Raw genomic sequence first — 12,679 nt, 5'->3', positions numbered from 1 at the left:
ATATCAACAGGGCTTCAGTTAGATCTTGAAATGTGAAAAAAGACAACAGATTTGAAGGCGGGGCCTATGAGGTATGAGGATGGGGCAGGTGTAAGGCTGGGAAGTGTTTTACACACTCCTTATGCTCTGGACAGCCACTGTGAGGACCTCACATATGAACTCATTTCTTCACTGTAACACTGAGAAACAGATACACGCAAGGCCATGGAGGCACAGAGGGACTGGCTAACTGGAAATCACAGAGCTGGGGCTGGAGTCTAGGCAATAGCCCCCGAGCCCTACTTCTGACAGGTAGGAATTTCCTCTTGCCCATAGGTAAACACCAAATTGCCGCTATATCCTCTTCACTTGTACAGGTCTCGTGGCTCTCACCCACTGGATGTGAAAACAGGACACTAGAAAGAATGTATAGAGAAGCCACCAAGTCACCATGTCTGGTGGCAGAAGGAACACTTAGTGTTTCAAACCATTTATGGAGGCTCTGAGGTGGGATCCAGCAGCTAACTCCTGGGCTTGGAACTGGCCATAGTGAGAAACAAAAACAAAACCCAAAACAACTTCTTCAGTAGCTCATCTGACTGCGGTCACTGCCAAGCTCGTTACCACAGTGACACAAACTCTATCTTACAGCTAGACTGTCCAGACTGTGCTATGCTGGAGTGTGGATGATGTATGTTATGGCTCTCTTCAGGAGATGTGATTTTACAATCTCTTAAATGGAACCAGGAAGTTCCAAATGCCCCTCAATATTTTCATAGAAAAAGAAAAAAAATCATTACCCCAATATGAAGCCCCACTGCCAAGGCAAACCCATCAGGAAGTGTGCAAGAAGGGCAGAAGTACACGCCTCCACGATGCAGGGACCCATGGCCAGGCGCACGCACACCCCCTTCAGTTTCTTCAGCGCCTGAAAAATAAAGAGTGGACACACTAATGTGTTCCTGCACCACAGGACAGTATTATCGCCAACGCTTGCTCAGCCAGGGTTGGCCATCACGTCTTTCCAGCTTGCTTTATTCAGCAGGTATTTCTACATTCTGCAGGTTTGGGAGACAGGGTACCGAGTCCTCACAGACATCCTGCGATAGGCAACTGCTAGTCCTCTTTATAGATGTCATCCTTCAGGAAGGCACAAGTTTACAGTCACACAGATAACTTCAATGTCTGTATTTACAACCCATATACTATCTGACTATCCATTTGACTTTGCACATTCAAAGGTATATGGGTAAAAAGCATGCTTAAGACTCATTCCATTTGCACGGAAGCTCCTTGAGTCAATGTAACTAGCCCTACACATGCACTGGACATGACACACTGTCTCCCCATGATTATTACCTCTCCTATGACTTATATCTGTGTCTTCCCCTCCACAGTAACACCAGTTCCTTCACAGCATAGTCCGGGAACATCTGGACTCCTATGAGGCCAGGGTGGGAGTACAGTGACCCTCCCTTGAGAAAGCTCCTGCTTCTTCCTGAGACTGTCACGTGCACGGTCCACTCATTTCCCAGAGCTTAATATTATAAATACTTGCAAGAAGAATGTCAGCCGGACACATTTACTATTCAATAATTAGAAATTCACACTCCATACCTTTGGGTCCAGACCAAGGCCAGCACGAACCAAAATGACAGAAAGGGCCATGCTTCTCAAAGACGAGGACCATTTTTGCTGGATCCGGACGTTTTCACTGATGACTGGGACATTGCTCAAGAGAAACCCAGCAAGCAGCATCCCTTGAATGGACCAGTCAAACAGAGCTAGTTAAGTTTTCAGACAAGTTCTTTTTTTCCATCTCCACTCTACACACGGCAGGGACTGCAGTCTAGTTTCCCCTATGCTTAGTCTTTGGATGAAATAACGTTAAACTCATAATTTTTAAAAAAATATAATAAATAAAAGGGTCAAAGAAATACTTCATATGTAAAGATGATTAGAATAATTAATATTGTCAGAATAATTGGGTACAGAAGGGACACACAAAGTGTAGCACTTCGAAGGAATTATGATCGAATCCCAAATAAAATGCTTTAATCCAATGCCAGTTAGGTCATCCCTGAGGGCAAACAGCTCCTAAAATTATCAATGTCAGGTTACCTGAGCTATCAATAAGTACTCATACGGATTCTACTTCTCCTTCACGTCTGTCAGAGAGACGTGACACTCTTTGTAAAGGCTTGGAAAACAATTATGGCAACTGGACGCCACCCTGCCGTGCCAGACAGTCCCTCCTCCTTTATTTACTGTTTACCATTTCCTGGGTGCCTTCATGATTTCAAACAAGACGATGAACACAGAACCAGCTGTAGAGGATTATGAGTTCTGTGTCTACAGACGAATGCTAGGAACTACAACACAGCAACAAGCTTTCTGCCCTCAGAGGAAAAAGAACAACAACCCCGACTATAGGAGACTGAGAAAAGACAGGGGGATAAGGGGGCTCAGGGCAGGGGTTGGGGGACAGTGAAGGGCCTGGCACGTGGGACAGAGAGTGGATATTTCGAAGGCATTAAGAAGTTTCATATTCCAGGAGCTGTGGGTAGCTAAGTGTAACTGAACCTTGTAAGGGAATTCCGTAAGGGAACTGTAAGTCCACGTAAGGGAGTTCTGACCACATTTAGGCCCCAAGTACATATGAAAGGAAAGATCCCTCTATCAAAGACCCTGAGGTCTCTGAGGTACACCTGCTCTGCTGTACCTCTTCACTGTGTTCACATAAGAACCACACTTCACACTGATAAACACGTTTACTAAAGGAAGGACACTGTATAGAAACAGAGACAAACTGTGACGTGCTACAGACGCTGCTTAACACGTAACTGTCATTTCTCACCCCTGACATTCAGTCTAGAAAAAAAACAAACCTGAGTTCTGAATTCTGTTGCCCTGGTCTATCAAGAACACCATGGAGAGCCCTGTAGTACCTGTTTATTTATGGTTATTAAGTTTATTTATGTTTATTTTTATCCCCACCGAGTCCAACCTGTGTTGCTCACACCCAGAACTATTTAGGCCACCCTATTTATAGAACGGGTAATGTGAGGAGGCCACACACACATGTGAAGCCAAAACTAACACATCGCTGAGGAATGAAAGGTCATTTGTGCCTGTAATCAGGCACGGTAGCACATCCCTTTAATCCCAGCACTTGGGAGGCAGAGGCAGGCAGACCTCTGAGTTCCAGGACAGCCAGTGCTACACGGAGAAACCCTGTCTCAAAAAAAACAAAAACAAAAACAAAACAAAACAAATTTAACAAGCCCCGCCTTGCGGCATTTATTGATTTCTGCATCACAGACACGCCTAGCATAGCTTATTTTAGTGTGTGCACCTGAAGTTGCTGTTTATGGAGTTCAGAGAAAACGGGCAGAGGCACACCATTAAATGGCACAGCCATGACCTCAAGAGCTTAGATAAGAGGAAATATACTAAAAAATAGCTAGGAAGAGATGCATTTGGAGTACTCATCCCTCTTCTTTTTACATGTGAACTATTTAATTGTAAATTCATATTAATTAATTAAAAAACATCACATTGAACAACTGGCTCAAAAAACGTCTTTAACAATTGGAGCCAGAGAGATGAAGTCTGGTTGTGTCTGCCTCAAAAGACTGGAGACAGGAGTGTGGTCCCTAGAACCCACATAAAGATGAAAGGAGAGAACTGACCCTGTAAAACTGTTACACACACACACACACACACACACACACACACACACACACACACACAATGTTTTAAATTAAAATTTGGCTTTGGTCTCCAGGACAGCAAATACTGAAATATTTCATTCTTTTCTTTCCCCAAACCTCCCAGAGTGTTTTTAACGCTATCATTTGCTTTGAGGAAATCAGGAAACATTTCGCACTCACCAAGAAGAGGAGGCAGAGGAGGCAATGTCGGTAACCTAATGAGTCCAAAAACTTTACCTCCGAAGACAGCACAATAGAACAGGATTAGGATTCCAAACAGATTTCCTCCAGGAAGACACTCGGGACCGGTAACTGACCAAACCACAGCCCATAGAAGAACAACCATGGTACCTAAAGAAAAACATAATTTAAAAAAAAAAAAAACCACAAAACCCAAAACATCAGGAAAACTGTTATATGTAAACTTTGTTGTATTCTGAAGTTATTTTTGAATAAACATTGACTCCATATGCAAGTGTTTATAACCATGAGTTGTCAAGGACGCGGTGATGCAAACAACTAGGTAATAACCATCCAGCTTAAGGGGGCTTGGCAGCGCCTGTCAGTACACCCGTTCTCAGCCCCGTTTTCCTCTACAATGCCAAAAGGAACCACCGCCTTGCAACACAGGAACAACCGATATTCCAGAGAACAATCACTGTCTTTGCCCTCTTGGTAGCAACTTGAGAATATTTGCACTCCAGTTATACTCCCAGCGTTTAGTTCTGCCTGGAATTAAATATTAACTATTATTTCTTTTACTGTCAGCGTTTGCTCAGAATTATCGCACTTACAAAAGTAAAGAACATGACCCATTGCTATGCTATCACAAAACGAAAAAGAAAATTAACCCAGTGACCAAACAAATGCCTCTTTCTCTCTCTCATCAGCTTCTTGTCAGAGATATAAGCTACTATTTCAGTGAAATATCTAAGGTACTTCCAATATTTTCCAATAGAGTATACAAGCTAACAATTCCGGAAAATGTTACAGGTAGAATGATTTGCCAGCTGTTAAGTCTGACTTTGTTAAGGAATAAGCTGAACTTTTCAGTAATTTCACAGAGTTAGGAGTTTTCATTTCTCCATGCCAAGATTGTTTTCTCTTCTAACTCTCCTGTTATTCCCAGTTCCTTAGATACACTTGTAAATGTTATTTATGTGTATATTTATAAGGTATCTCTAAATCAGGCTTAGACAGTCAATAATTTATTTGTCACTTATGATTTTGGGGAAACATAGCTTTGATGTAATAATGACTTCCCAAGAAGAGTTTATGTGTGTTAAATGACACAGGAGCAAAGACAGAACAGAGCCATCAACCTCAGAAGCAGAAACAGGAAAACAGTTTGCACACACTTATCTCCCAGGAACCCTCACTTTCCAGGAATGGTTCTGAAACAATTCTAAATTTAAAAAAGAGTTCTCAGGCTGGAGAGAGAGCTCAGTGAGTAAAGTGCTCACCATGCAAGTGTGAGGAGCATTCGGATTCCTAGCGGGTAAGGGCTGATGTCGCTATGACAACCTAGCTAGACTAGGCAGATCAGTGAGCGCTGGGCCCAAACAAGCCCCTTCAGTCTTCTCCCACGGAGCTTAGCTAAACCTGCTCCTTGTTCAGCTGTATGTAATAATCCCGACTCCTTGCTTATCTGTGTTCAGTAAGCCCTCGTCTGTGTTCAGCTGGACATAATAAACACGCGGAGCCTCCCAGGTGCTGCAGCAGCTTCTCCATCAGAGAGCCCAGCCCACCTGATGCCAGCTTTTCTGTGCATCTGTCGTTTCATTTCCTTGCCACCCCAGTTAGGTCAATCCCTAGTCAGGGTCCCAGGAGCCAAGTCACGCGAAGAGCGAGGTACCAGCCTCGCTATGTAAAATGGAGAGGGAGGAAGGAAGGCCCAGTGTCAACCTCTGGCCTCCACATACATGCACCAAGTGCGTACACACACACATGCACCCACACACATATGGAAGCATATAATGACACAAAACGAGTTCTCAAATCACATTGTTCATTCTTACACATTCCTCAGGTAAACAGTATCTGTTTTTATTATACAAGTTTTTAACTAGATGGTATCATATTTTCAGTCCTAAAAGTTTAAAAAATCATATAAAGGAGAGAAGAGGTATCAAATTATGGGCAGCCTCTTCAGCTAGTTATATTTTGAGACCTAGTTTTCTTATTAGGTTCAGAATCTTACTTTTCCAGTAAAAACATACACCGCCTAAAGCATAACATATTATATTTGTTTCCATTGTCCTGCATGAAAAGGATAAAAATCTCTGTGAGAGCTCCCTTCTAAAGTACAGTTCCAAAATCTTAGCTCAGGCTGGGTGGGTGGTGCAGGCCTTCAATCTCAGCACTGGAATGACTGAGGCAAGAGGAACATGAGTCCTGAGCTATACACATAACATTTGTTGAAACAAAGCAATACACACTCTCTCTCTCTCTCTCTCTCTCTCTCTCTCTCTCTCTCTCTCTCTCTCTCTCTCTCTCACACACACACACACACACACACACACACACAGAGCAAGGTCAAGGGAACTAGTAATTGAGAATTGAGACTTGGTGTTCAGGAAACAATGTACTGCAATCATGTTTTCATTTCTCAACAGTTTCCAAATTTGTTATAAAATTTGCTTTTATAGAAAATTTCCAACCCCTTCTTTCTTGTATTATCGCCCAGTTCACACACGCCGTGGAAGTGCATGCATGTACATGCACACACTCTCTTTCCCTCTCTTTCTTCCTTTGTGAACAAAACAATTGTACCAGTGATTATGAACATGTATGCACTCATCAAATTTCTAACATATTTCAGGTTACCTTCATAAACTAAAAGACCAATAAATCTCAACTGAAACAATGTCCAAAACAATCTGGATAAATCCTTCTCCTCCCCGCAAACTCCTCAAAGTCTGCAAAGAACTGGTTGGATTGCAAACCAAGATTCTTACTTGTAAAATGACAGGATTTGATTAGAATCCTAAAATGATCCCTGCTTTCTCAACACGTGTCACACTGCTATTGCTGTGACGGCATCAACAGTTACATAATGCTTCCCCGGTACTCAGACGTTTGGAGCCTTACGGTGATTGTGTGGAATTATTCCGATATGGAAAATGTTCTTCAATCCCTGCTCTTTTGACTCTGTGGTGCCCACAGTCACTGTTGAAACCACACTTTGAGATGATGGAGCTTTTCCCACCCCCAACCCCAGTGACTGTGTGGAGCAGAGTCATAACCATTGTCGGCTGTCTCATCCAGTAGCTTTAACTAAGGAAGGACATTTCTTCTTGTCCTTTGAACCACGTGGTTTCAGAAACTTTCACTCTGACTTTATCTTTGATGCTCTGAGCTCATCCCTGCCGTATACGCACCGTTTGTTATCACTTTACCCAGCGAGCCATGTGGAGGGCAAGCCAGTATTCGTCTCAGACTCTGCAAGAGACCGGATTCTGTTGCCAGTTCCGGGGGCTTTTTCTCACCACTGTTCAGCAGGTTACTGTCTTCTGTTGGCTCATTCCCATCTACCGCTTTGAGGTTTGTGACTCTCTCTTCCTGTAAAAAACAGAATTTTTAAATCTTTAAAGCCGTGTTTTCATCCATCTTTTAGCTATTAGCTTATCGCATTTCAAATAAAATTGCCCTTATTAAAATCTAGGATAATACCTTATAAAGAAACACACAACTTTTTTGCCAATAAGTCAGCTAGTGCTTAGAAAAAGAACCACTGAAGAATATTTAACAATGGGTCCATCCCTATTTTTAGAGTTTTAAATGCTTGAGTCACATAAACATAAAGTTACATTGTACAATACTAGGTCCCAAAATTGGTATAGTTAAGACGTAATTCAAGATGATAGCAGGCGAATATCCCAAAGAGATTCAAGAAAGGAGAGGAGGGAGGAAGGGAGGGAGAGTGGAGAAGAGCAAGGAAGGCAAGCACACAAAATCCTTCTAGGGCTTAGGCCAGTAACACACAAGGCTATTTTGCCAGTCTCAGGTAGGGACAGCTACCAATGACCTTAGGTGGAAAACTGAGAGACATTATATACCCTGGTCTATGTGATCATGGGAATTAAGCATGAGGAAGATTTTCCTTCCTTCCTTCCTTCCTTCCTTCCTTCCTTCCTTCCTTCCTTCCTTCCTTCCTCTCTCTCTTCCCCCTCTCTCTTCCTCCTTCCTCCCTCCCTCTCTTTCTTTCCTACTTTCTCTCTCTCCATTTTGTTCTTCCTCCCTCCCCCCACCTCTTCTTTCTTTCGAGACAGGGTCTCACTAGGTAACTCAGGTGACTGCATACTCATAACGTTTCTGCATTACTCTTCCAAATGCTGGCTTTCTAGGAGTGTGTCACTTGGCCCTTCTGGGATAACTGTTAGTTGACTGGTAAGGAGTGAGGAGAAACCCCTCTCTCAGCTTAGTAGTGTGCTTAGGGGAACAGCTGGGGTTTCCTGCCTTTGCTTGGTCATCTTACCTGTGGTCCTTGATGCTCAGAAGCTGTGTGACTGGTCCCAGTGCGTGGCTTTGAGTCCTGACACCCAGCTGTCTTATCTTCATCCTCCATGTCTTATAATTTCAAAGACGATGATTCAGGGATGAGGAACAAGGTCTGGGTTGAAGGAGACACAGCATAGACACAGCAGTAATTGAAGACCATTGGAAGGAGATGACTAAATTCCCTTCTCTCCTGCCTTGGAACTTAGAGGGTGGACCCATGCTAAGTCAGAATGCTCTCACCTTTCCGTGGTTGGCCCTTTCTTTGAGTCCAACGTATTTATCTGCATTCTTATCGAGTTTTTGGCTGCTCTTGAAATAAACCCTTGTTGATCTATCACATTTTAATTCCTTTCCCAACATCCCTTGAGGCTTGTGTTTTGAAACACACAGGTTGCCCTAGCTAATGGGCTGACTCCACAATCAGGAGTGCTCAGGTAACTTTCCAGGGTTGGCCGCAGGAATGAGTCACCAGCGGGACCCTATCCCCCATCGCACCATCTCCTGAGAGACAAGAGTCTCTTATTCCTAGTCCTGCCTTGTCTGCGCGTCTGGATTGTTATGACTAGCGCAGTGAGATTTCCCCATGTGAAGCTTTGAGCACATTTAGAAGAGAATCTGTGCTTCAGAGAAGAGACAATTATACAGTTTGCCTTGGTCACAGTAGTTTTCATGTATATATTCTGAGATTTTTGGGGATAACTTAATTCTACTTGCTGTAATTTGAGATCATTTTCTGTTTTCGTAGTTTTCAGAGCAGGTGAGGAAGTGCTTAGGGATCTTTTCCAACAGTTTTCAAACTTTCTGAGACAGAAATATGACCTCAAATGAAAGAAAACCCTTAAATCCAACAAATGGGACAGGTGACAGGGGACCCGCCACATCCTTGTCCTTCTCTAAGGCAAGGGAAGCAGACGCTGAAAAGTCTCTATAAATTTGCCTTCCCATAACGTCAGGTGTTTGCTAAAGAAGACTTCCTTCCATTCTGCAGTACAGCACACACATGCACACACATGCACAAACATGTGTGTGCATGCATGCACATGAGAGAAAGAAAGTGAGCAAGAGAGAGAGAGAGAGAGAGAGAGAGAGAGAGAGAGAGAGAGAGAGAATGAGAATACAGGAATTGGCCAAAGTAAGATATAGCCAGTAAGGGTCCATCCCAAAGATCTACATCCTTAAATATGAGATACTTTATTTTATCTCATATTTTAACTACCTACTAATAAAGCAGTAATTTTATGGCCCATCAAGTGATTGATCAGCTCATTCGGTTAGACCCCCATTGTCTACTCTCCTAGGTAATTATGAATCCAACGGTTGACAATCAAGATTAAGCATTGCATTTCCTGCCTGTGATATGGTTAGACTAATGTTTAACGGGGAATCTTATTGAGAATTTACATATATTGATTGATACCACTTGTAATGCATCTACTTCTCCAAAGTTCATGTTTGGGAACTTAAACCAAAAGGGATATCAGTAAATGGTGTAGATGCCTAAAAAGGGATTGAGTCACTTTTACGAAGTGATCCACTCTCTTGAATGGAATATTGCTCTTTAAAACGAGGCTGAAGGACCAGGGATAGTGGCATATACCTATTTTGTTTGTTTGTTTTCAGAGGGGGTTTCTCTGTGTAGCCATGGCTGTCCTAGAACTCACTCTGTAGTCCAGGCTGGCCTCGAACTCAGAGATTCTCCTGCCTCTGCCTCCAGTACTGGGAGAAAAGGTGTGAGCCACCACCATATCCTGTTGGAACACATCTTTAATCCCAGCAAAGCTCTGTGAGTTCAATACCAGCCTAGTCTACATAGAGAGTTCCAGGACATCCAGGGGCATATAGACCTGTTTCAAGTGTGTGCGTGTGTGTGTGTGTGTGTGTGTGTGTGTGTGTAAAAGGAGGCTGAAGGAGCAGTTCTTCCCATTCTGCAATGTCAGGCGGCATTGCTCCTCCATCCCTCCAAGTAAGGATGAGGATGCAGCAAGAAGGTACTGGCTTGTAAATGGAGAACAAGCTCTTAGAAGACATCAAATCCCTAAGAATCACAACCTTGGAACTTCCTGCCTCTAAAACTGTGAGGAATGAGTATCTTCTATTACATAATACATGAACCAGCTTGTGGTATTTTGTTATAGCATGTTGGCCTTGAACTCACAGAGATCCACCTACCTTTGCCTCCTGAGTCCTGGGATTAATTGCCATGTACCTCTATATCCGGCTCATTCTTAATGCTTTCTGTGGGCACTCCAAAGTTGTCGAGAATATAATTGATGGGGTTTTTTACCCTAATGACTTCTTATGCCAGAAAATACACAACATGCCTTAGTCAACACGCCTTAGTCACTGGGCCGGCCAGCTTTCTGTCACCTTGCTATAAGCTAAGATTATCTGGGAAGAAGGAATCTCAATTGAGAAAAAGCCTCCACCAGACTGGCTGTAGCTAAGTGTGTGGGATATTTTTTTAAGTAATGATTGACTGGACGGCCCAGGCCACTGTGGTCCCCGGGGTCTATAAAAAGGCACACTGAGGAAGCCATAGGGAGCAAGTCAGTAAGCATTGTTCCTCCACGGCTTCTAGTTCAGTGATGGACTGTAAGCCAGTGAGATGAAATAAACTCTTTCCTCCCCAGGTTGCTTTTGGTCCTGCTGTTTTATCACAGCAATAGAAGGCTGACTCTTTGCCTACATCCCCAGTGCATCTTGGATGCTGAGGGCCTAACTTCTGGTTTAGGTATACTCTGATCCCAGAGTTGCGTTTTGAACTCCTGTAGGGGGAAACACAGTTGTATCTTCTGTCCTGGTGCCTGCTTGGCTCAGAGAAGACGTGTAGGTGTCTACTGAACCGAAACTCTTATTCAGGACTTGGAGAGAAACAACACTAGGCCAGCATCCTGGGAGATGCCTGGGCAGCGGCAGTAAATGTTAAGGGGTTGGGCGGGGGTGGGGTCGGGAGAGGGGTGGCTTGCATTTCAGAGGGAGTAGACCTGTGTCAGACACCAGCTCCATTCTGTCTGCTGATGTTGGTTTCTTGCCGGGAGGCTAAAGCTTCTTGCCATTAATGTTTTGGTGAAATCAGTTTCACCCGAGTCTGGAGTAAGAATGAGAAGAATCTGAAGGCCTGGCAAGTGCTTCGAGCAGGCATAATGCGGTCGTGTCCTGACCTGATGATCCTCGGATCCCTGAAGCACTACCCAGTCAAAAACTACAAAAAAGGGAAAACCCTGCTCAAATTACCTAATGGCAGTAACACAAAGACACCAAAAACGGGCGCGCGCGCGCGCGCACACACACACACACAAGCACGGTCACACACACTACGCGTGTGCTACTCACATCATTGCCGGCAGTCTCTGACACGGGCCACCCGGCTGCCGCTGCCGTTGCCTGGGTACCGAGCCTGGGTTTGCGGAGGCGGCGGGGAGGCTCGGTGGCTGCGGATAACCGGGAGGTCTAGGGGCGCGGCGCAGGGCGGGGCGCACGGGTTCTGGGCTCTGTGCACTCAGCCCGAGGAACAACCCGGCCTGCTTGCCCGAATCCTCTGCTCCCCCCCCCCCCCCCCCCCCCCCCGCCTCCGCACCCCCCCCCCCCCCCCCCCCCCCTTCCTCACAGGGCTGGGCGCCAGCAGCCTGGCTCACTCACTGTTCCTAAATTCTGTGATCCCACGCCACCTCCAGGACTCTCCCTGTCTTCTCAGGGACTGTGGAGAGGCAGGTAACAAACGGCAGGGTGAAGCCTGGTTTATCTCTGTGAGCTTCTTGCTGTGGCTGTTTTTAACACTGGAACCCTCCCAGCGGCCCTTTGTTTTTATTTCTGATTTCCAGTTTGGCGTCTTCCTTTCCTACTTTTCTCCTTTTCTTTTAAAGCAGAGTTGAAATTTGTTATATTTTAAGATAGATTTTTAAACACTAGGGTTAAGGGGGGTGGAGTGGTCCCAGTCAGAAAACACGCCCATCTTGAAGGAAAATTGCTCCCATCCCTTACCTGGTTTCACTCCTTGAGCAAATGCTCAGTTCAATCTTGGGTTTCGGGGATGCAGGTACATCAAATAAATTTCTACACCAGACAGAAATCATGGGTGACTCTTCTGGCCCATCCTTGGAATGAACCTAGGCTCCATCCAGTATCCTTTCTCGGAGGCAATGAAATGATTTTTTTCCTAAAATAATCTCATTTCTAAAACTTGCAAAAATTTCCATTCTCTTCAGCTTCCTCATCTGCAGGTCCAAGACATATTTTCCTTTCTTCCCCCATGGTCATATGATGCTCATTTGATATGTCTCTTTATTTGATTGGCATGAGTGGAAAAATTGAACTTTTTGGCTAGATTCATTCCTGCTTCCGTGGCTTATAACGTCTCAGCTCGGAGAGCAGTGGCTGAAGATCTGCTCTTGGGATCTATGCTGTAGAATTCACCATGTTTAAATAAATTCATTTCTCTCCAGCACTGCGTGAACCTGCTCTCAGCACCCAGTTCTTTGTTATTCTCC

The 12,679-nt window shown here is 44.4% G+C and overlaps 1 protein-coding gene across 1 annotated transcript in view; it reads right to left on the bottom strand.

Moving 5' to 3' along the window:
• Slc9b2 (solute carrier family 9 member B2) overlaps positions 1–11,741 on the bottom strand; it is a 25,451-nt gene extending 13,710 nt beyond the window's left edge. Inside the window, exons 1-6 of the mRNA XM_050158539.1 lie at positions 11,526–11,741; positions 8,170–8,304; positions 7,073–7,253; positions 3,873–4,043; positions 1,597–1,739; positions 780–907 (exon numbers count right to left, since the gene is read on the bottom strand). Of these exons, the coding sequence (XP_050014496.1) occupies positions 780–907; positions 1,597–1,739; positions 3,873–4,043; positions 7,073–7,253; positions 8,170–8,259 (713 nt within the window). The 5' untranslated portion in view covers positions 8,260–8,304; positions 11,526–11,741. The remainder of the gene's footprint in view (positions 1–779; positions 908–1,596; positions 1,740–3,872; positions 4,044–7,072; positions 7,254–8,169; positions 8,305–11,525) is intronic.
• Between the last annotated feature and the right edge of the window lie 938 nt (positions 11,742–12,679).

This window comes from Alexandromys fortis, unplaced genomic scaffold (assembly GCF_014885135.2).
Source record: "Alexandromys fortis isolate MF-2015 unplaced genomic scaffold, M_Fortis_MF-2015_v1.1 scaffold_19, whole genome shotgun sequence".
NCBI classification, from domain to species: domain Eukaryota; kingdom Metazoa; phylum Chordata; class Mammalia; order Rodentia; family Cricetidae; genus Alexandromys; species Alexandromys fortis.
This window is presented reverse-complemented; position numbering and strand designations above follow the sequence as displayed.